The 23,818-nt window shown below is 55.5% G+C and overlaps 1 protein-coding gene across 1 annotated transcript; it reads left to right on the top strand.

Moving 5' to 3' along the window:
• Positions 1 to 5,422: 5,422 nt before the first annotated feature.
• Positions 5,423 to 23,818, top strand: OTUB2 (OTU deubiquitinase, ubiquitin aldehyde binding 2). The gene is made up of 6 exons (XM_029950292.1): positions 5,423 to 5,611; positions 16,743 to 16,838; positions 18,164 to 18,282; positions 21,817 to 21,901; positions 22,441 to 22,635; positions 23,598 to 23,818. Exons 1-6 carry the CDS (start codon positions 5,609 to 5,611, stop codon positions 23,802 to 23,804), a joined length of 705 nt encoding a protein of 234 aa, XP_029806152.1. The 5' UTR covers positions 5,423 to 5,608; the 3' UTR covers positions 23,805 to 23,818.

The following is a 23,818-nucleotide window of genomic DNA, read 5'->3' as shown; positions in this document are numbered from 1 at the left end:
CTCTGTGATGACAGCTCAGAGCCTAAAGCCCGCTTTGAGTTCTGTGTCTCCCTCTCTTTCTCCCCTACCCTCCTCGAGCTCTCTCTTTCTCTCAAAAATAAACATTTAAAAAATAAAAAATAAATAAAGATGGAGAGATGTCTTTGACTTTAAAGATTCCCTCTCCCTCTGTTCCTCCTCCTTCTCTCTCTCTCTCTCTCTCCCTCCCTTTCTAAAAATTAAAAAAAGAAAGAAGATTTCAAAACGTTGATCTCAGAATTTTACTATCAAGTTCTGCATAGGATATGGTGGGGGCGGAGGCCAGGCTGCCCTTATGCCTATAATGGCTGCTTTTCATTTTTCTGTTTCCTGTGATCTCTTACACGAAATTATTCTGGGCAAAATGCTGCCACCTAGAAAATGAACAAATTTTAATTCTCCAGCAAGGGTGAGAAGATGAGAATGTGAGTCACGCAGCCAGTCTGGGAGGACCATCTGCTCAGAGTCCTTCTGGGAGGGATGGGGTTTTTCTAAGGCAGCCAAAACTGATACTTCAACTCAGAGAGGTGCAGTAAGTCACTCCGGGTCACACAGCAAACAGGTGGCAGAGCCCAAGCCTCAAAGCTAGTGTACTTTTCCTAATTAAAGTTTCTAGAACTTTCCCCAAATGCCTCCAATGGCAGCAAGTGAACCCAGACTTTCAGGGGCCCGGTGCTCAGACCTGAAGGGAACTGAGTATTTTTGTGCTTTGGTGTTTCGTCTGAAAATTTTATCAAAGCTAATTCACATTATGTTTCATAACGCATTATTCTTGTACAAAAAAAAAATAAGATGTTTTCTCCCTGCAAATTATCTCTAAGGACAACAGATGATCCAGAATGCTGCTCTGTGTTTATGCTGCACTTCAAGTTTGCCTTGCAGAGCTCCGTGGTCCCCTGGGACCCGGATGGAGGAGCCCACACTCACCCCTCAAACCTCTATTATCTGTAAACACAAGCTCTCCGGGACCCTAGAGAGTCTACAGGGTCACAGAGCCCTGGACTCTTCCATTTATCACGCCCTGGGAGATGGTATTCACAGGATTCACCCAGGCGCTGAGCTCTGCTCAGTCTAATTGAGGCTGTGGGGTCTCCCCTCCCTTCCAGACAAGGCTGGGGGCCTCGGTTACCCACTCCCACTGCACCCCGTCCTCTTCCCTCCCAGAAGCACGTGCCATAGTTTGTGATTAGACCTTGGCTTGTGTGACGAAAGCAGTAGAGAGGAGGGTGGGCTGGGACACCCACTAGGCTAGGTGGGAGGGCCTGAGGAAGTGACGGGGATCACCCACACAGTCACAGAGATACAAGTTTCATTAACCCCATTTCATAGAGGAGCAGACTGAGGCTAAGAGCAAGAGAGCTGTATTCATCCTCTGATGCTGCGTAACAAATCATCCCAAAACTTCGCTGAAACTATCGAACATCTACTATCTCCTTATTATTCCTGGGCTCAGGCATCTGGGCAGAGCTGGGTTCCCTGGTTCAGGGTCTCCCCATGAGGCTTCAGGCCAGCCTGTGGTTTCACCTGAAGGCTCGACCGGAAGACAATCAGCCTCCAGGCTCACGCACGGCCTCTGACAGAGGAAGCTCCCCACGGGCTGTGAGACTGGGGCCTCGCACTTGGCTGGCTGTCAGCTGAGGGCGCCCCTCAGCTCCTTGCCCTGCAGATCCTTCCACAGGGCAGCTCACCAGGTGGCAAACGACAGAGAGGGCGGAGCAAGCAACCAAGCCGGTCTGTGGGTATTCTGATCGCAGAGGTGACATTCAGTCACTTTCGTTGTCATCTTCCTCACAAGCCCATCACTAAGTCCAGCCCAGGCTCGAGGGGGAGAGGATCACGCAGGGTGTGAGCACCGGAGGCAGGGTGCTGGGGGCCATTAGAGGGTCACAGAGGGCACGCACCCTGCCCCGGGGCTCATAACGAGGGCACCTTCGGGAGCCGGGCTCTCTGCCCGGCCCCAGGATGGTGAGGACAGGGCTTGGGACCCTCAGCTCTTACTGAGCCCAGGCCCCCCACCCAGCACTGGCTTCAGCTCCTGCCTCCTGAGCCCCAAACTCTGTCTCACTGAGCTAGGGAGATGGCAGGCACCCCCTCTCAGGTGCACCCTCAGGGCTCCTCCCTGCCACATGCAAGCCCTTACCTTGTCCCCAGTAGGCTTAGTCACACAAGGATGAGCGAGACTCAGGCCTCAGTAACTACCAGGCAAAGCCCACAAGTGTTGGGGACCAAGCACAGTGTCATGACCACGTCGTTTAGTCTTCCCGGCAGACCTTTGATATTAGGTACAAATATCCTCACTTTACAGACAAGGAAACTGAGGCACAGGGAGGTGTGGCTTGCTCAAAAGCTATTACATGGGGATCATGACATGAATATTTTTTAAGTGTATTTATTTATTTTGGGGAAGAGGGGCAGAGAGAGAGAGAGAGAGAGAGAGAGAGAGAGAGAGAGAGAATCCCAAGCAACTCCACGCTGCTAGGGAAGAGCAGGAGGAGGAGGTTGAACTCACAGCCGTGAGCTCATGACCTGAGCCAACATCAGGAGTCAGACGCTTAATGGACTGAGCCACCCAGGCTTTCCCATCCCCCAATTATTCAATGTTTTTTTTTATGACACAAATATCCTTTTAAAATTTTTTAAATGTTTATTTATTTTTGAGAGAGAGAGAGAGAGAGAATGAGTGGGGGAGGAGCAGAGAGAGAGGGAGACACAGAATCGGAAACAGGCTCCAGGATCCCAGCTGTCAGCACGGAGCCGGAGCTGAAGTCAGACGCTTAACCGACTGCGCCACCCAGGTGCCCCAGACACGAATATTCTTGATGCCACTCCCCACGCTTGTAATGATCGTGTCCTACCACCCTGCCAAGTCACAGCCACGAGGGATGAGCACCCCAGAAGGACAGCCACAGTGTGGGGGACATTCAGGGGGCTTCATGCCCAGTCCAGCAGTCTGGGAGGCCTTCACACGAGGCCTGGGAAACGGGCATCCGGGAGGAGCGAAGACTGAGAGGTGAGAAAGCCCGGGGAAGGTTCTGGGCACTGGAAGCCATCGTCTTAAGCTCATGTGTTGAGGAAGTGGGTAAGTCGGGGAGCAAGGGGAGGAGCAAGGTGTGCAGGGGCCGCACTGCACATAGTGAAGTGGGGGCCAGTGTGGAGCGCTCTCCGGGCCTGACCCGCCTGACAAAGGCCAAACTGGGAGTCAACTGGGGCCACAGGGCCCAGCCCCCAATGTCCGGGGTGTCCGCCACCCATGAGCCCAGCTCCTTTGCTTGGAGGCCAAGACCCTATTCTCTGAACCCGTGGCCTGCGGACAGCCATCTCCTGAGCTTTCCCTGCAGACAGCTGCCCCCCCTCCCCAGGCAGAGACAGTGCAGGAAGAGGAGACCCCCTTTCAGAGCTCAGAGCGTGTCTACACCCAGGCAGGGGGCAAGCCGGAAAAGGCCTGCTCACGGTTCCAACCTAGACCCAGCCTGAAAACCAGCTGGCCTCTTTTATCTCGTCCAAGCAGCCCTTAGAGAGCTCAGGAAGAAGGCTGATTAGTTAGGAATAAGGAGATCACATTCTCCCCCCTGCTCATTCCAGCTGTGGTTAAGCATTACACATGTATTGAGATGCTGCGTATGATTTTTTGGTTTAAAAGGCTCACTACTCAAAATATTGTTTAAGGATCTGTTTTGTTTGTTTGTTTTCAAATTGCTCAGATTGTCCAACTCTCTCAGTGAGTGAGGAATCAGAGGCCCAGAGAGGGCTTGGAAGTCACCTAAGGCCACACAGCAGTGAACGGCAGAGTCTAGGGCCAGTCTGGGGCTGGACCTCCAGCCCGATGCTCCTTTCATACGCAGATGCCAGCTTGGTTTGGACCTGCCGTGGCCTGGGGAGAAGCGGAAAGTGGGCCAAGGGCTCCTAGAAGCCTCGGCTCACTGAGGATCCTCCTCCTTAGGGCCCTAAATGCCTCAGATGTTGAGCTTGACCAGGGCTAAGCCTGAGACAATGCCCCATGGGCTCTTCCCTCCCTTCCTCAGCAAAGAGTCCTCACCTGCTCCCCATGGAAGACCCCTGGCTCCATCATTCTTGCACTGAGGGAAGCCTAACACAGCTTGGAGCGAGCACTGCATGAGGAGTCAAAAGTCTGGGGAATCCAGCCTAGCTGGGCAACTTTGTAGCTGAGCAGTACTGGGCACTTTTCTTACCTCTCTGACTCCCTTGACCTTAAAAAACAAAGACCAAAAGCAAAGAGAGGTGTGGGGACAAACATCCTCACCACCACATGCATGGGTCCTCAACAGAATGAATTCAGAATGAGCTCCAGAGTCAGGCTGCCTGGGATTGAATCCCACCACATGCTGGGTGAATTTGGGCAAGTACCTTAATGTCCCGTGCCTCAGTTTCCTCATCTGTATAATAGGGATGATAATAATAGGATCTTTTCCCATAAATTCGTTGTGAGAAAATTAAGTAGGACAATATGGGTTGAGTTGAGGACGGTGCCCAATACACAGTAAGTGCTCAATAAAAATTAGCCTTTGTTGCTATTGGTCCTTGAGCCGCGATTAACCCCCAAATTCCCCACCTAGTAAATGATACGCACTTGTAAGACACAGATGTTTGTTTGTCCCAAGAGCCGAGCCTGGGGCCTGGGGCAGGAAGGTGAGTGTGGGAATGGGGAATGGCTTAACACACTCCTGGAAATAGTAACACCTGTAAAATGGGCACATATGATATACTGGAGCCCCCTTCCCCAGAAACCCCTTCTCCCTCGCCCAAAGCATCTCTTCCAGGGGTGGAGGGCTGGTGAGTAAACCTTTGAACAATACGTATTCCTGTGTTTTATGTTCAGTAATAATGAGCTTGTATACAGGCTGAGTCGCCAAACCTGATTCACGTCTATGCCACGCATGTATAGCCATGCAGTTCCAGAGGCACACGATCAACGATCGTGGAAATTCATTCATTCAACAACCATTAATTGAGTGCCTGCTAACCTACTGATTCATGAGCCAGAAGTGGGTAAAATATTATTTAGAAGCTACACAAGGGCAGGCAGGTAACTTAATGTTATTGGGCACGTGTTCCCTAAGCACCTGCCCTTTGATCTTGACCAAACTATACTTACACGGCGCTGTTTAGGGATTAATGAGAGCCAGCTAATTTTTCAGAAGACCTCAATTTGCAGTTTTGGTCAAAAGCCCTTTAGCCTTTACAAACTAAGACCAGTCTTTCTGGGTTGGGCTAACTCCTTTGCTAGTTAAAAGCCTTCGATGCCTTTAAAAGGGGGCGGTACCCTGTCAGGGGAACCTCAAAGCATAGGCTGAAAACGCGTGAAGTCCCACCCACTTTCTGTGACGTCCTGGGCTCCGCCTTCTGATTGCTCGCCTCAGACGTCAATAACGGGGCGTGTGTCTTGCTGGGACACAGTGAAGGTCTAACCTGTGGTTTGCGGAGCGGTCGGGTGTATTCTCAGCTCGCCCCCACGCCCTCGAGGCCCCCGCCGCCCGACCAGCGGCGGAGGCAGCCAGTGGCTCCTGCGGCGCCCTCCCGCACCGGATCGCTCCTCGCTGGGGCGGGACCTGGCCCGGCGGCTCCGGCCAGTATGGTCAGTGATCGCAGGGGGAAGCGGGGGAGGGGGAGCGGGAAGGGGGCGCGGTAGATGGGCTCGCAGCCCGGGCGCATGTGCGCTTGCGGGACAGGGGACCAGCCCCAGACTGGGCCCCCAGCGCGGTCCCGCGGCGTCCGGACCCCTGGGAATAGTGAGTCGGGATGGATGTTGGAGCCCCCTGTCTTTCTTGGGAAGGCCCTGCAGGGCCCTACAGACGCCTCGCCGTTCCCCGTGGAAGCCCAATGAAGGGGACCCCAGCCCGGTCTCACGGGCCCTCCGTCCCGGCTCTCACATCCCCGGTATCCCCGAGGGTGCAGCCCGGAGATCGCAAAGTTGGGGCCCTCGATGGGAGCCAGGAACTGGGAGGCCCCAGGGCTAAGGGTCGCCCCCTTTGTAAAGTAGCCCCTCCGTGGGCAGCTCATGACTCCCCTCACCCAAGGGCTCTGCCATCGGAGACCTCACCCTCCAAACCCTACAAAGTGACCTAGGTGCTGCTGGAGCAGCTGGTAGCTGGACATCCTCTCCACCCCACAGATCAGCAGATGGTGTTTGCAGTTAGGACCCACGTGTAGAGCTTGCCTCCAGTCACGAGGCACGTGAATCAGGGGTCCAGGCAAAGGAATGACCCTGATTCAGGGTACTGTTTGGAGCCAAAATGGCCCCAGAGACGCGCTGAGCCAGGCCAAACCTGGAACTTGGGTAGGTGGGGAAACTGAGGCCTAGATAAGGAAAGGGCTGGGACTGATCATGGTAGACCTGCGACTTGAACCCAAGCCTCTGGACTCCCAGTCCAGTGCTCTTGGTGTTACATTAGTCCACCTCCATGTTCGCGGAGGGAGGAGTCGGGCAGTCTGCAAGGGACTAGGTGTGCTGACTGCCGAAAACACTTCCATCCTGAGCCTCCCGCTCTGGGAGCCTGTGGCTTGTAAGGGCTCTTAGGTGGCTTGGGGTCCCACAGCCCTGAGTTCAGATGCCACCTCCACTCGTTGGAAAGCCAGGAGGCTTTGACTGGTCTCTCCGCCCCCAGCACTATTTTGCTCATCTGTGCAATGGGCTGCCTTGAGGACCCGGTGCATCCCCGCAAGTGGAGCGCTTGGCTCAGCTCACCAGCCCGGCTGTCCCTGTGAGAACGGAACCCTGGACGCGGTTGTACGCAGGCGTCGGGGTCTTCGGGGCCTCCTCCCTCCCTCCCATGTCTGCCAGGACAATGGTCACCTCTTCTGGAGGCTGCTGGGCTGGGGCATGGGTCAAAGCCTGGTCATGACCCGGCACGTCCTGAGTCTGGCGTGGGCAGCCAGGTCACCTAAGGCGGGGCTCCTGGACAAACCAGCCTGCTACTGGGCGTGGCGGAGGGCCTCTGGGCATCTAGAAGCTTCGGCTTCCTGCTTCTACCCAGTGCCCAAAGCTTTCCCTGGCTCTGCTGTGCCTAGAAAGGCCCAGATGCTTCTGTATCACCCACGAGGGAGTGGCAGGGGCTGTGGTAATTAACGCGTTTAAACGCCACCCTGGAGCTGGAGGCCGGCTTGCCTCTGGCCACCCTCGGGAAGCCGAGAGGCCGGGGGTGGTGGGGGGCTGAGAGCTGAACTTTCGGGCCTTGTGCTGCACAGCGATGAGGCCTCTGACCCCACTTTCCCTCTGCCCTGGATTCCCAAGCCCGAAGTAGGAGGCCAGATGGGGTCAAAAGCACCAACCCCGTCGCGGGGAGGACGTGGGTGCCTCGGAGAGGGGGCGTTAACCCACTGAGTGGGATGTCCGCCTGGGGATCATGGCATCAGGGAGGGCTGTGCAGGGTCTGTTCTCTTTTGTTTGCCCAGCATTATTGAGCACCTACTGTTAGCCAGGTCCCACGCTGTGTGGGCCATGTGGTGGTGTTTTATGTTTTCACGTGGTGTGAATGCTGCTGTATGTGTGGGGAGCAGAGGAGAGGAATGCCCTTGGGAAATACAGCATCGTCTTTCCTCTCGCAAAGCTTGAGGAAGGGTCCCAGGTAGAAACAGGGCCCCTTTGGAAGGCAGGCCGTGGATGAAGTCCAGGCCCGGGGCTGCCCCTGGCTGGGGCCATAGGCAGTGAGTGCTCACTCAAAATGCATTTAACAAATGAGTGAGGGTCAGAGGTGAACAGTAAAACCCCCGGGCCCTTCGGTGCTTTGTTCTTTTATTTGTCAAATAAGCCCCTGGTAGGCACTCTGTTCAGGCCCCACAACGGGCAGAGATGAGAAAGACTAAGGGCCTGACCTCTCTTAGGAGCTCGCTGCCTGTTGGCCCAGACAGAGCTGGACACAAGCAATTCCCGAGCTACTGATCACGGCCTAGGAGGCCTGACCAACAGCTTTGGGAGCACAGCAGGCAGCTGGTGCACTCGGAGGGTGCAGGGAATATCAGGAAAGTCTTCATAAGGGGGTCTTTTGCATGGGGTTTTGAAGCATACATAGGAGTGCTCTGGAAGGATTTGAGGAAAAGGACTTTCCAGGTGGGCTGGGACAGCTTGCTTCAAGGCCTGGAAACCTGGTTCAGAATAGAACATTCTGGGAAAGGTCTGTGCGGATGCAGGGAGCTCAGAGGAAGGGAGAGAGAAGAGTGGAAAGGTAGGTAGGGTCAGAAGGTACTGACTTCGTGTGCTATGCTGTGGGGTTTGGGTTTTATTCTGCCGGTGGGGAGGGAGGGAGAACCGCCATGTATTTCTGACAAGTGAAAGGTGGTTGACTTGGGCGACATCTGTGGCAACGCAAAGCACTCAGGGTTGGAGGTAGCCAGGCGAGATGAGACCAGCGCATCCATTTATTCAGGCGTGCACTCAGTATGCATTTTTGGAGCAGTACTTGGTGCCAGGTACTGGGGGTCTCGGTCATGACAGGCAGGCAAAGCCCCTCCCCTCGTGGAGCTGACATTCTAGTGGAGGGAGAGACCAAATGCCAGGAACCAAGGGAACCTAACATGTCAGCCAATTCACGAGTCAAGGCAGTGAAGGTGGGGGAGGGGCAGCTTGGCACAGGACGGTCAGGAAGACCTCTCTGAGGAGGGGATGCCACCTGAGTCTTACGAAGAGGCAGAGGAGCAGCACGTGCAAAGGCCCTGAGGTAGAAGCGGATGTGTCTGTTGGAGGAACACAGAGGGTCTGGAAGCCTAAGGTAAGCAAGGCCACATGTGGCAGGACATCAGAGGTTGTCAGCAAAAGGTTGAGTCTCTTCGGAAGTGGGGAAGCCCTGGAAGGGATTGAGGAAAGTTGCGCCCTCGTCTGGCTTACATGTTAAGCAGCCTGCGCTAGCTGCTGTGGGGACTGGGGGACAGGGGGACAGAAGCCGGAGCCAGAGGTCAGTCGGGCAGATAGTGGCAGCTCGGGCCAGACCCGGAGCAGAGCCGATGGGGAAGAGAGGGGTGCAAGAGGATTCCTGGGTTTGGTATGAGCTCTGGCTGGCTGGAGGGGCCTTTTGGGGCACTGGAGACCCCTGGAGGGGAGACAGGTGTGGAGAGAGAGAACTCTGCGGGCACAGTAATTGGGGGACGACCGCCAGACATCCTGGTGGCTGGTGGCTGGTGGCTGTTTGAAGCCGGAGCTTCAGGGAGAGGTCAGGGCCAGAGATGATCTGCGGGTCCTTCATGAGATGTGCTATGAGTGCAGGTGTCAAATGAGAGGTGGCTGGGGTCTGCGTTCAGGGTCTTGAAAGGGTAGCCAATAAATGTGACCCAAGAAGGGTGGGAGCCCAGATGCAGGGCCTGCCTTGTTTCCTTAGCTGAACAGCAGAGAAGGGGGGCACGGGGGGCGGGCTGAGTCACAGCCCCCTGAAGGTGTCCACACCAAATCCCCGGAACCTGTGGACAGGCCCGTCCCTGGGCAACAAGGGCTTCACAGGTGTGACGAGGTTACAGGATATTGAGATGGGCGCGTGCCCTGCATCACCCAGGTGGGCCCAGTGATGTAATCACAAGGGTCCTGATAATGGGTGGGGACGCGCGGGAGGCAAGAGGGCCAGCGTGAGGAGTCTTGACAGTGGAAGGAGGCGATCATGAAGCCAAGGAATGCAAGGAGCTTCTAGAAGGGAGAGAAGGTAAGGAAATAGATTTGCCCCTGAGCTTCCGGAAATGCGAGATAATAAATCTGTGTTGTTTTGAAGCCGCTGAGTTTGTGCTAGCTTGTTCCAGCGGCAACAGGAAACAGTTCAGGGCACTAGGTCTTTGTGAAATCTTGTGCCTCCAAACATTTTGATCACTCTTCAATTAAAAAAATGGATGGTTCTGCCCGTTCACGTATTATACGTCATACCCCAAGTAGATGGTTCAAAGGGTGTTCCTTACAGCTCCAGCGGCCGCCCACGGTGGAGACCCCAGGCAAGACCAGGCCTGGAGCCTTTGGGGAGTCTCTGTAAGCGACAGGGACCTTCTGGGAGGAAAGGGGAGGTGGGCTGGGTCCTGAGCCCTGTTGGCAGGTGGCCCTGGAGGCTCTGGCCTCTATTGTGAAGGAGTTGATAGCTTGAGGTCGGGTCCCGCAGTGACTTGTGGCTTCTGGGGTGCTGAGTCTGGTTAACGAGACTGAGTCAGCCCGCAGGCAGCCCTGCTGATGGAGCAGCCTCGGAGGGAGGTCCGGTTGGCTGAGGGCTGGCATTGCCTGCTGGGGCCCAGGTCAGCCTGGGAGAGGCCCCCCCCAGCACCTCAGAGCCTGGGCTAAGGGGTGTCCACGATGCTCTCAGGGTGCATTGGTGGGGGATGGGTGGTGATAGGCAGACGTGTGAGCTCCAGGAGCTGGTGGGATGTGACCAGAGGGTACACGTGAAGGCCAAGAATCTTACGTTAGTGGAGGGTGAGAAGGTGCAGAAAGGCACCCAGGTCTGTCGAATACTTTTGATTCTGGGTGAGCTGGGTCCAAGTCCCTGCCTAAAATTGCCTCCCTATATGACCTTAGGCAGATGGCTTGACCTCTCTGTGCCTCTGTTGCTATGTGTAAAACAGACATCGCGAAGCTTGAATGAGTTAATCCACAGCGCCCGCCATAGTAAAGGCCCAGCAGAGGTGGCTTCATTCAGGCACCGAGCTGATGATCACAGAACGTCTGTTTGGGCACCAGTGCCTGTTCCAAGCATTTGGGGGTCCACACACTGGTGAGCCAGAGTGACCAATGACCTTGAGTTTGATTCTCCTACTGTTTTGTTTCTCCTGAAAGCCCAGAGAGGCTGGATTCAGACCCTCAGCTGCACCTATTCCAAGAGGAGCCTACTGAGAGGTCATGGGAGGGCAGGGGCCTTGCTTGGGGTCACACTCATCTCCAGACCAGGCTTTGGGACAGGTTGGACTGAGATGCCAGAGCGCGCTCCGCCCGGCCCCGCCCATCGCCCCTCCGCCCGGCCCCGCCCCTCCACCCCGGCTCCGCCCCAAGCAGAGTTCCCAACTGCCTGACAGACTTCGCATCTGTTAGCAAACCAGCAATTAAAGGCTATCGGTGGCCAGATTAGGTCTGACGGACACTGTCAGGCGTGGCCTGTCCTTTTTCTGGAACATCCTGGAAATTTTCAGCCGCAATTAAAATGAAATTTAAAAAGCATCAATGAGAGCAAGCCAGTGTGAAATCCAGAGCATCATACCTGATTTATGGGCCAGTAAATTGAGGCTGTGCCCGGGTGCTCCCTGGAGTTTGAGACTAGTTTTTCCCCAGAGCTGTGACCAGGGCCATGCTGGCGGGGAGGGGGATAGGGACCTCCTTCTCCAGCTGACTTGGGCCTGCCTGAATGCCTGCCAGGATGGGACTTGAAGGCACCAGGGGAGAAACCCTCTTGCCCACCCCTTCCCAGCCCGATATCCCAATAGATACACCTGTGGCCACTAGGGGGAGCCGGAGCTAACCCGAGGCTCCATCACCGGTGGTCCAGGAAGCCCACCAGGGAACCGTCGTCAGGAGGGGTAAATCTTAAATAGCACTGAGTGCAGAAAACCTTTAAAAACGGCCACGATATCTGCAGAATGATTTGTATACACGTTTAAAACACAGGCAAACATAAAATAATATAAAAAGAGGGAGGAGGACAAAACATAAGAGACTCAAATATAGAGAACCTGAGGGTTGCTGGAGGGGTTGTGGGTGATGAGATGGGCCAAATGGGTGAGGGGGGTGAGGGAGGTCGCTTGTAGCGATGAGCACTGGGTGTATATCTACTCCTGAAAACATTATTGCACTATATGCTGACTTGGATGTCAATTAAAAAATAAAACGAAAATAAAACACATGCAAACATAAAACAATTCCGTGGTTTGAAGAAGACCAATGCAGGGGCGCCTGGGTGGCTCAGTCGGTTAAGCGGCCGGCTTGGGCTCAGGCCATGATCTCACGGTTTGTGGGTTCAAGCCCCGCATCAGGCCCTGTGCTGACAGCTCAGAGCCTGGAGTCTGCTTCAGATTCTGTATCTCCCTCTCTCTCTGACCCTCCCCTGCTCACGCTGTCTCTGTCTCTCAAAGATAAATAAATAAATAAAAGACATTTTTAAAAAATTAAAAAAGGGGCGCCTGGGTGGCTCAATCGGTTAAGCGGCCGGCTTCAGCTCAGGTCATGATCTCACAGTTCGTGGGTTCGAGCCCTGTGTCGGGCTCTGTGCTGACAGCTAGCTCAGAGCCTGGAGCCTGCTTCAGATTCTGTGTCTCCCTCTCTCTCTGACCCTCCCCTGCTTGCGCTGTCTCTCTCTATCTCTCAAAAATAAATAAAATACATTAAAAAAAATTTTTTTTTAATTAAAAAAAAAAAACGACCAATGCATTCTACTTACATGAGGTCCCTAATAGGGCAAATTCAGAGACCGGGAATAGAATGGTGGTTGCAGGGGTGGGGCTGGGGTGGGGAATGGGGAGCTGGTGTTTAATGGATTAAGTTTCAGGTGGGGATAGAGAAGAAGTTCTGGAAAGGGATGGTGGGCATGGTCCCACAACAGGTGAACCTCCTTAATGCCACCAAACTGTACATTCAAAAGTGGCCACGGGGGTCTATTTTATGTTAGGTATATTTTGCTACTAAAAAGACAGATACATATTGACTGATATACCACAGGACTACCTGTAGAAGGTGGGCCTTGGCAATGGGGAGAAAGGGGAACCCAGTGTTGGCCGTGGGTCCCTCTAACCCCAAGTGATGAACTTGACTCTCAGTGCTGAGAGCCCCTCCACCAAACTATTGAATAGCTTCCCTTTTAAATTAAGAAGCATTCATAAATTTGCCCTCAATCCCAACTTTATTTTTTTTAATGTTTATTCTTGAGGGAAAGAGAGCGAGAACACAAGTGGAGGGGAGGGACAGGGGAGGGGAAGAGAGAATCCTACTCAGGCTCCCCACTGTCAGTGCAGAGCCCAATGTGGGGCTCGATCCCACAAACCACGAGATCATGACCTGAGCCAAAATCAAGCCAGATGCTTAACTGATTGAGCCGCCCAGGCACCCCCAAAATGCCAAGTTTACACCGTGGCAAGTGAAAACCTGGACTGGCTTCCTTGGTGCAAAGCGAACGTCCTTTTCCTTGATCTAGGGTTCATATTCTCATTTATGACCATTGCAGTTTTCTACCTCCTTAAGTACTTACCTTACATAGTTCAGATTAATTCCTGAAACTCCTTTCTACATGCCCATTGCTACTGTCTCAAACTACTAAATATAAGTAACTTCACCTTTTGGTTGGGTTTTGTTTGGGGCAGGCCAGGCATAAAAGTAGCATTAAATGCGGGTTGTAGTGCTTTTTAATCCATGTTCAGAAAGACCTGAGCCAACATTTTAAGTCTGCTGTCCGTAACACCGGACTTTTGTTAGTGAGGCGGTTAATAGGACCCCGCAGTGGAAGAAGACTGGGCTGCGGAGTCGGGCACCTGCTGTGTGTAAACACGCCTGGGGGCCACCTTGCTTTTCCCTCCAAGCAGCAGGGGTGAACTTTGTATTCTGAAACTCACGGGGTCCCGTGGGTATTTGCTTTATTGGCACACAGTAGGAGCGCGAAATCAACTACACACCAGCAACTGTTGTAATACTAGTAATGGAAGTCTTCCATGACTTAGAATAGATCAAAACATGTCAACTTTTCATAAATCTACCAATGAAGTTAACAGAGCTGGCTTGTAGTTTGTTAAGTAAGCTCTGGGCCCAACGTGGGAGTTGAATTCATGATCCAGAGATAGAGTCACAGATCCATAGACTGGGTCAGCCAGGTGCCCCCAAAGCTGGTTTGTTGTACGTTTAAGAAGAATTGCAAATGAAAACAGAACACTTTGGGGCATCTGGCTGGCTCAGTTGGGACTCTTGATCTCCAGGCTGTGAGTTCAAGTCCCACACTGGGCATATAGTTTACTTAAGAAAAAGAAGAAGAAGAAAAGAAAATGGAACACTTTTAGACTCCCTGCTCACTGGTCAAAAGACGCTAGTAGAGCATTCAGGGAGTTAAAGGTATGCTAGAAGCCAACTTTCTCCCTGGTGTGATTGTGATTAGGTTTGAAGGAATTTGAATAGAGAACTTTCCCTCCAGATGTCTCAATGTCTGTTTCTGGACATCACCTGGTAATTGTCTCTTGCTCCCCACTCAGCTTGGAAGATGCTGCCATAGACAGCGAGCTGGTAGAGAACTGTGCCACCTGCCCAGTGGGGCCACAGGAGAGGGAGGCTGGGACCCTGCCTGACGGTGCGGAGGCTCTAGTCTGACCTGCACACAGTGTTACTTTGAAGTCTAGCATCTTTTTGTTTGTTGTTTAGCAGGACTCAAAAATTTATTAAAGATGAGAGACGAAGAATAGTATGAAAGCTCTCTCTACAGAGAGGGGACATTCGAAAGTGAATGCTTCTGAGGTCTAGCAGCCTGATCCCTCAGGAACTCCTAGACTCTGCACTCTGTCTGCCTAGCCGTTTGGGCTTGGTCGACTTTCCGTGGGTTTCAGTCAGATCTGCATCAAGTCACTTCCTGGCACAAGGGACCTGACCTTGCCAGGAGAATGCATACAGTAATTGTTCACGGATGTTAAATGAGCTAATGGGGATACATAAGCCTCTGTCCCAGACCATGGCACACAGTAGGTACGCAATAACGGCACCTCTCATTTCCTACATCTTGGGCTTAGAATAGCAGCAGCTCATCAAAGCATTCTCCGTGGATTGGCTTTCAGCCTCATGGGCACAGGATGGCTGCTGTAATACAGACATTGGGTCTGCACCGAAGGCAGAAGGAAGGAGTAGGACATTTGATCTCTGTTCCTTTTCTCTAAAACTGAAAGTCTTGCCCCGACCCCAGCACACTTGTCATGGACCCGGTTGGCCAGCCCCAGTCCCTTGGATGCAAGGGAGGCTAGAAAAATCATTGAAAGAGGAGTTGGGGTTGTCATGACTTAGGCCAGGTATTTTCTACCGTGCTGCCCGGAGTAAAGCAGGGACCCTGTTAGTAGGGAAGAAGTAGGTGGTGACTGGTGGAAAAGGCACCCACAGCATCTGCCCCTGAATGCTTATTGGACTTCTGAGGGTTTCCCTGCCCCGGTCATGTCAGAGCTGAAGTGAGGAAGGAGCCTGAAGCTGACTTAATATTGCAAAGAAGGATGGGTATGGTATGGAAGCTTCCAGAAGTAAAACTCAGAATCTCTTCCCCTCCCCCCCAAGTATTTGCACGCTCTGTTCCCTCTTTTAGAAACCCCTTTTCTCTGGTTCTTCTTGGGACAACACCTTCCTCCTTCTCCACTCTCAGGTTTTTCTCTGGGAAGTTAGCTTGACGCCCCCTCCCCCCGCCCCAAATCCAGGAGAAGGCATGACTGGGTCCCCAGAGAGGGAGAAAAGGAATAAAGCGTGAGTTCGAGGGAGAGCTCAAGCCTGACCTGGGTGGGGTGGGGCAACCAGGGAGGCAGGCTTCATGGAGGAGGTGGCTTTTATTCCTCTAACAGACCTCTCATGCCCTCCTCTGTTCCAGGCCCTGTGATGGGCCCTGGGGAATCAGGCCAAGGGAGGCCTGTGTGGACTCCTGGATGGCAGCGAGCATCCGGGCCCCAGAAATGCCCCTAACCAGCCAGGGTGCTTCTCCTCCATCCTGGCTGCGGGTACAGGAACCAGAGCCGCAGTAGCTCACTGTGAGACCGGAGTCCGAGTCTGCCCGGTGTGGAGATGGGTGGCCTGCAAGCCGTTTACACCTCATGTGACCTCCTGGCCCAGCTCTCTGCTCCAGCGGTGAGCTTCGGAGAAATCGGATCCTCAAAAACCCAGACGTTTTTCCAGGCCGAAAGGGGCTTGTGGCATCAAGGCTCTTCTGTGAGCCCTGTGCTGTGGAGTTGAGGTCACTGTTGGGTCCCTGTGGGGGCAGAGAGATTGCCCAGGAAAGGCCCTCCTGGTTGGAGGGGTAAAGTCAAAGCTGTGGGCTCTGGTCAAAATGATGGCAATCAGTTGATGGAAAACTGGATTTCCATTCACGGAAATTCCAAATAACACCCACCTTTATTAGTGCGCTATTGCCTGACTATCTCTTTAGGTTGTCCCCGTGCGGGGCCCAGGGCCACCCTTCTTAAATTCAACAACACGGGGCTTTAACACCAATTCTCCTTATTTTATTTTTGTGCTGAGATCAGAGCTGTGCTGGGTTTGAGCTGGGAGGCAGGGGTGCATCTCCCACTTATCTGGGCAGGAAAGCGTGAGGCAGGGAGGAGGCTGGCAGGGAGTTGGCTATTAAAACAGAGATGTCTCCTGCCCTTATGCTGCCTGCGCAGATTTCTCAGCCCTCCAGCGCCCTGCCTCTGGGTTGGAACGGACCCAGACTCCTGAGCTGCAGTGCGGACTCTCACCGGTAGGTGGCGCGTCTGCCAGATGTTCTAACCTCCGTTTCTAGCACATCACAGGGCACTTGGAGCAAGCTGGTGTTCGGGAATTGTCGGCAAACAAAAGAATGAATGAATGAGACAGGAGGGACAGGAGGCAAGGGACACCTCATGCTCCAGCATTGAAGGCTCTAGAATGAACCTATCCGGAAGTTATTTGAATGGGGCAGACCCTAGCCCTCCTGTCCAGGATGCTGGGAGCGTCCTCGCGTGTGCCTTCTGGGGGGAAGGTGACTGTCACTAGGGCATGTGACTGGCAGTTCAGAGGCTTCCTCCTTGGTGGAAACCCATCAGTCGCTTTGAAATGGTCACAGCTTTGCTGCTTTTTCTTTCAGAGTGAAACATCTTTCGACCTAATATCAGAAAAATGTGACATTCTATCAATTCTTCGGGATCATCCTGAAAACAGAATTTACCAGAGGAAAATCCAGGTGAGGTTCAGGAGGAGAGGACCTTAGACCAAAGGGGCTGGAGAGGGGACCAGAGGTGAAGGGGCCACTGTGAAGGCTGGGCTCCAGGCCAATGAAAGGGCTCCCAGAATATTTCCATGCTGGGCATTTGCCTTACTGAGAAATCTTTTCGTTGCCAAAACAAAAACAAAAATCCCATATATAGCAATTGATTTTAAAGCTAGGTGCTGTCCTAAGTGCTCTATTTACTCACTGGGACCTCATTACAGTGCTGCAAGCTCAGTACTTTCAGTATCCACATTTTACAGCCAAGGAAACCAAGGCACGGAAACGAGATGGCCGGCCCCCAGTCCTGCGGACAAGCGGGGGTTTGGACCCAGCCGCCTCATCTCGTTGGTTGCATCCATAACCGAGGCGTTAGGGCGTCTCTCAGCGGGGAAAGGCCACTCGAGCTGGGCTGCGCAGACGGGGAGTTTGCTGGAAGGATTGGATACAGGCACCACTCACAGAACCGGGGCAGTGGTGGGAGCCCGGGCGCTGTTGGTCTCTGGGGACAGCAGGCCTCTGCTCTTGTCCGGCAGCCGTGGGGGGCACTCCCTGGGGCAGGGGCTGGGTGGCACAGACCCGTGGCCCCGGGCACCCTCTCAGGACAGGAGGTGGGGTCCTCCTGCTGGCCTGCCTGGGACGGGCTGGCAGCTGCAAGCCATCTTGTCGCTGCAGTGGCAGCAGGGACTCCCGGCTCCTGGAAGACCTCGCTCTGCTGTCAAAACCCCGACTGCAGCCCCCTCCCCACCCAGGGGGCAGCAAAGGGGACTCCGGGCCATTTCAGTGGGAAGCTGGAAGCTAGGAGCACACGGAGGTGGGTGGCGTGGGGAGGGCCGCGGCTCTTGAGACATGTTTGAAGGACCGGCAGACGGCTTGGTTACGTCTGAGGAGGCCTTTTCTACCAACTCTGCAGACTCCCGGCCCTCCGGTCACACCGCACCCCCGCCCCCGACACCCACGGCCTCCGCTCACCCATGCTGCCCCTGCCACACACTCCACTTCTCCTCCAGGAAGTCCTCCCAGACTTCCGAAGTCTGGTGAAGATGCCCCTGCTCTGAGGCACCCCTGTGCTTCCCCGTCCTGTCCGTCCGTCGGTCCGTCTCCCACAGACTGTAGTGTGCCTGAGGGCGCTCATCACTCCGCGACCCCCACAAGGACATGCTTGCTCAGCACAGCTGAGCGCTCGTGCGATGAAGCTGGCAGACAGCAGGGGCAGCCGGTCTGAGACAGCCAGTGTCCCAGGACGTGACGTGAGGGTCAGTGGTGTCACAGACATCCATGCTTCCTTCTCTGCCCCGCAGGAACTCAGCAAGAGGTTCACCGAGATCCGCAAGACCAAGGGGGACGGGAACTGCTTCTACCGGGCCCTGGGCTACGCCTACCTGGAGTCTCTGCTGGGGAGGAGCAGGGAGGTCCTCCGGTGAGTGGCCGCGAGGGACCGCTGGGCCCCCGAAGCCCCCCAGCCTGGGCACAGCCCTCCTCGCCTGGGGGTGGTGGCGGTGGGCTGCCAAGGCAGGGGCGGGGGCGGCCCCGGGGGGCGGGGGAGGGGACCAGTGACCTGGAGCTCTGTCAGGTGGCCTCCCTTTCTGGGGGTGTGTGACCAGGCATCTCGCTCGTCAGGCCTGAGTCTTGGCTGAGGAAGGCAGATGTCCAGGAGCTGCTCCCAGAGCGATCCTTGAGGCCTTTGAGTCTGGGCTTCGGTCAGGGCGTCCCTAGCCGTCTGTTCAACCCGCCTGGGTCTTATCGGGGGTGGCTCCGTTCCGTCTGGGGCAGGGCCCTCGATTCTATTTCTCCCGAGCTCCCCGGGCCGCTGCTGAGGGCTGGGTCTCAGGCCACACTTGGAGCTGCAAGGAGCTAAAAGACCTGCTTCTTGACCTTGGAGCTCCCACTGCCCTGAGAATCTGACAAAGGCCACTCCCTGACGCATGCGGGGGCAGAGCAGAGCAGACACAGGTCACGGGGCGCTTGGGCTGGATCTGTGGGCCCTGGTGCCAGACCCACTTTGCTGTCTCACTGCAGCCCTGAGGGTTGAGACAATTTCGTACAGGGTTTTTCCCCGCTACCCGTGTCCCCCACAGTTGTGCCAGGCGGAGGCCAGGGGCTCTGAGGCCAGACCTTGCTCTCTTGCTTACTTGCTGTGTGACTTTGGGCAAGTTACCCACCTCTCTGAGCCTCCGTTTCCACCATCTGTGGAAGGTGGATAATGCCGCATACTTAGGGTGTTGTCAGGAGGACTCAGCACAGGATGCTAGCAAAGCCCGGCCCTCGAGTGCCTGTACCAGCCCTGCATGCTGTTTATCTTCACCCCTACACTCCTCCCAGGGCACCCTCCCTCCCTGCAGGCTTCACCCAGCAGGGCACCCCAGAGACCCTGTTGTAGGCGCTGGGGATGCAGCAGAGCAGACCAGACTCCCTGCCCGCGGTGCAGCCGTGCTAGGAGGTGTCAGGCGCTGATAAGTGTTGTAGGAGAAAACTAGCCTGGGAAGGTGGCCAAGTTACCTGGGGTTGGGGTAGGGGGTGGGGGTGGGCTGCAGTTTTAAGTAGGGGGTGGAGGTAAGCTAGGGAGCAGGGGCGGGGGGGTCATGGGCCTCCATAAAGACCTTGAATTTCAGCCTGAATGAGATGGAGCCACTGAGGGTCTGAGTGGAGCCTGGCCCAGCCTGCTATCTGCAGGACAGACTGGGAGGGCGCAAGGAAGCGCTCAGGGAATGGACGGTGGACACTGGCTTCGCGAGCAGGTGGAAGGAACTGGTCGGATTCCAGATTCCCGAGGTGGCGGTGGCAGTGGCTGTGGCTATGGCGCGGGAGCTGAGGGCAGTCATGGCGGTCTGCTGGTATTTGGCCTGCGCGTTCCCAGGATGGGAAAGCCACCTGCTGCAAAGGGGACTGGGGAAGGCTGGGGACTCTGTTCTGGTGACACAGGGTCCAAGATGTCTGTGAGCCTTCCGGCGGGGGTGTCCAGGGGGCAGTGGGATGTACAAGGTTCATGTTACCCCATTTTACAGCTGAGTACACTGAGCCTCAGGAAGGCTACAAGATGCCCAAGGTCGCAGTGAAGCTGGCTTACAGCCTAGAGAGACTGCGTTCCAAGTCCCAACACTCGCCTCGGGGGGCGGGGGTCCTGGCCGCGGTGTTTGCCCACTTGGCCCAGCCCGTGTACCGCTCATCAGTGCTTGGTACGGGGCGAGGGTCAGCAGGCATGGGGAGGAATGGATGTGGGAAGGCAGCTGAGGTTCAGGGCACCCAGGGAGGGAAGGGGCCCAAAGCCCGAGAGCAGGTGCCAGCAGGTGTTCCCCCCGCCCGCCCAGGCCAGAGCAGGCCTCCCCCCGGGGGTCCAGACGTTTCTGCTCCACACATAGCACCCCTCTCCCAGTGAGGCCCCTAAACCTCCTCGTGCGTTAGTCCCTTGTGAACCCACCCCCCTCCAACCCCCAGGTCCCCCTGGAGTCCGGCCTCCCTTCCCAGGGCTGCAGTTTGGCTGGTGCCAGCTGGTCCCCAGAGCCTCCCTCCAGCCCTGTCACTTGTTCTGTATCCTCTCTGCTGCTAAAGTGCGTCTGGGGGGCCTGCAGCTGCTGGCTCCTCGCCGCGCCCCCAGGAGTTCCAGGACTGGTCCTGGAAGGGGGCCGTGCCGCTGGGGGCCCGCGGTGGGAGCAGACAGGGAGCTGAAGGGCGGTTGGACAGGTCAGGACTGTCCGTGCTGGCTAAGGTTCAACGGCTGCAGGGCAGAAAGGCCCAGGTTGTGGCGTCAGCCCATTTGGTGGTATAAATACTCGTGCTGGGACTAGTGTTCAAGCTGCTGTCGTGGGGTCGCGGAGCAGGGAGCGGGGAAGAGAAACACGCCGCAGCCCGGTATGCGGTCCGCCGTCTCACGGACGGACAGGTAACCTCCAGAGCAGAGATGACCGGGAAATGGAGCTTGGAATGTTTCTCTTTGTGTCTTAGTAGAATTCATTTTATTGTTAAGTTTACATATCTTGATTTTTTTCCCTTGGGGGGTGCTCAAGTGAGCGAGGGGCAGAGAGACAGAAAGAAGCGGGGCTGGAGCTTCGCTGATGTGGGACTGGAACTCAGGAACCGTGAGCTCATGACCTAAGCCAAAGTCAGATGCTTAACCGCTAAGCCATCCAGGCGCCCCTATATACCATGATATTTTTACATTTTTTAAAGTTTATTCAAATTAGAGAAAGCGTGAGAGGGGGAGGGGCAGAGACTGACAGACAAAATCAGGCTCCAGGCTCTGAGTTGTCAGCACAGCCAGACATGGGGCTTGAACTCACAGATTGTGACATGACCAGAGCTGAAGTCAGCCACCCAGGGCCCCACCTTGATTTTTAAATAATGGCTGTTTAATAACTGGCCGGCAAAGGCCTGAAAATTGAACAGTTAGCTACTGTGAGCAGGTACAGGGCACTGGATGAGAGGACCAGGTGCTACAGAGTGAAATTCAAGTGGGGAGTGGCTGGGGGGTGGGAGGGAGGCTGAAGAGGGAGAAGAGGTTGGGGAGCTAGGCAGGGCCCACCTCCCCCCACCCCACCCCGAGATACCTGTTCTGAGGAGCTGTGTCCTGCGGGAGAGGGCGGCTGGGAGGGGACCGGGAGCACAGGAAGGCTGGGCACGGCCCAGGCCACAGATGGGGAGGATACTGCAGGAACCATGGGGACAGGAAAGAGGGACAGAGTTCAGAAATCCTTGCAAAGTAGAATCAGCATGTCTGGGAATAGACGGTGATGACCTAAGTCTCCTATTCTGTGAAATGGGTGTGTTGCACACAGTGGGGAGGACAGAAAAGTCCGTGTGGGATCCACAGGGAGGTGCTGTGAAAGGTGGACATTCAGCTATTAGTGACACACGCCGCCTCGGGTGTGTGGGGGCAGCGGTGACAAGCGGGTGGCACTGCCCATCACAGAAATGCTCCGTAAGCGCTTCCATACGAGCATCGGTCTACCCCCTTCAGGTTCAAAGAGCGTGTCCTGCAGACCCCAAATGACCTTCTGGCCGCCGGTTTTGAAGAGCACAAGTTCCGAAACTTCTTTAATGCTGTGAGTTAACCTGGGCAGGACGGTGGAGGGGCCGCGTCCTCCACACTGGCCAGGGCCCCTCGCGGCCCACGGCTCCGTGGCTGTGCCCTCCTGGCTCCTCCCGGCTGGGGAAGGACTGGCAGCTGCTTCCTGCTTGCGGGGCTGTCGGGGGACGGGGAGCCCAGGGCCCTGCCCGCCTCAGGGAGGGGGCACCTCCTTTGGGGAGGTAGCTCTCAGGCTGGAACCTTGCCCCAGCCTCCTTCACCCATTCCCTCTCCACCCTGCCCTCCTGGTCCCCTTTGTGAAGGACTCAGTTCTGAATCTGTAAATAAGAAGCCCAGCCACCACAGTGACAGAGGGGGACCCCACCAGCTGTCCCCAGACATGGCTCTGGGCTGAGGCACTCGCTGCAGAACATTCTACCCCTCTTACTCTGCTTTGGTCCCAACTTGAGGATTTAAAACCAGAAATACACGTGGAAGGAGGGTCCTGGGGAAAGGGCCCCGGGAGGAGGGCGGGTCTGGCCGGGGCCTGCGCCGACCGACGGCCCGCGGGCGCAGTTTTACAGCGTGGTAGAGCTCGTAGAGAAGGACGGCTCCGTGTCCAGCCTGCTGAAGGTGTTCAACGACCAGAGCGCCTCCGACCGGATCGTGCAGTTTCTGCGCCTGCTCACCTCAGCCTTCATCAAGAACCGCGCAGACTTCTTCCGACACTTCATCGACGAGGAGATGGACGTCAAGGACTTCTGCACTCATGTAGGTCCTCAGAGTCTCAGGCTTGGGGACTTTGGCCCCAGCCCCGGGCTCTGCTGTGTGATACCCACCTCCTGGGACGGCGCACACTGCGGGGGAGGGGACAGGTCGGTGTGTGGGCCGAGAGGAAGCGCTGTGAAAGTCCCTCTGCCCTCGGGAGACTTTAGCACCAGCAGCCCTAGGCAGGGGGCCGGACGTCACATCGGCCTTTGTAACTGGAGAACAAGGTTAGCAAGCTGAGACAGATCCTACCTGAGCTGCCTGAACGGCGTGGCTCTGGGCAAGCACTTTCCCTGCCTGGGCCCCGGATTCCCCGTCTGAGAAATGAAGGCCTTGGACTGGACTGTTTACAAAGTTGCATAGCAGCAGCCACAGAATCACATTCATCCTAAGCCGTGTTTGGCTTATGATGGGTTTATCTGAAAGACTTGCCAACATTTAAGCACTGGGCAATTCTCATGACTGCGTGGACCTCTCCCCAAGGTCCAGCTCCCAGGGCCTTGTTCCTGCATGGCGACAATCAGCCTGAGCCGAGGGGCCGGCAGCTGCCCTGGTCATGGGGACACACTGGCCAGCCGGCCACCACCTGTCTCCCTCTCTCTGTTGTCTCTTCAGCATCTGGGCTCGTTCGCCGGGCCTCTGTCAAACCCCTTCAGGACAGTCCTCTTCTGCTCGGACGTTCTCTGGTTCTGGGCATTAAGAAGCCAAGCTCAATGTTCCTGTCCCCTCTCCCGACTCCTCAAGGCAGCATGCTTCCCACGTGCGCTTAGCCCCCAGAATCAAGATCTAGATTCAGGCCTTGCAGTGCTAGCGGATTCCTGGCTGTTACCTCCTCCCTGATGAGTTGTCACGAAGACGGTCTCCCAGCATGGACACTGTGACCCGGCGCCACGAAAGTCAGGGTTGGGCTTCTCCCCTGTCCTCCTTCCTAAACGGGGCTTGTTTTTTCATTTTGGCTTTTGCAGGAAGTGGAGCCCATGGCCATGGAGTGTGACCACATCCAGATCACAGCCCTGTCCCAGGCTCTGAACATCGCCCTGCAGGTGGAGTATGTGGACGAGATGGACACGGCCCTGAACCACCACGTGTTCCCCGAGGCTGCCGCCCCTTCCGTGTACCTGCTCTATAAAACATCCCACTACAACATCCTCTATGCAGCCGATAAACGTTGATTACTTTTAGGCCA

This window comes from Suricata suricatta, chromosome 9 (assembly GCF_006229205.1).
Source record: "Suricata suricatta isolate VVHF042 chromosome 9, meerkat_22Aug2017_6uvM2_HiC, whole genome shotgun sequence".
NCBI classification, from domain to species: Eukaryota; Metazoa; Chordata; class Mammalia; order Carnivora; family Herpestidae; genus Suricata; species Suricata suricatta.
This window is presented reverse-complemented; position numbering and strand designations above follow the sequence as displayed.

Excerpts from the sequence above, each read along its gene's own strand:
- OTUB2 (XM_029950292.1), top strand. Across the intron at positions 16,839-18,163 it reads TTTACCAGAGGAAAATCCAG|GAACTCAGCAAGAGGTTCAC; the intron begins GTGAGGTTCAGG and ends TCTGCCCCGCAG. Across the intron at positions 18,283-21,816 it reads AGGAGCAGGGAGGTCCTCCG|GTTCAAAGAGCGTGTCCTGC; the intron begins GTGAGTGGCCGC and ends TACCCCCTTCAG.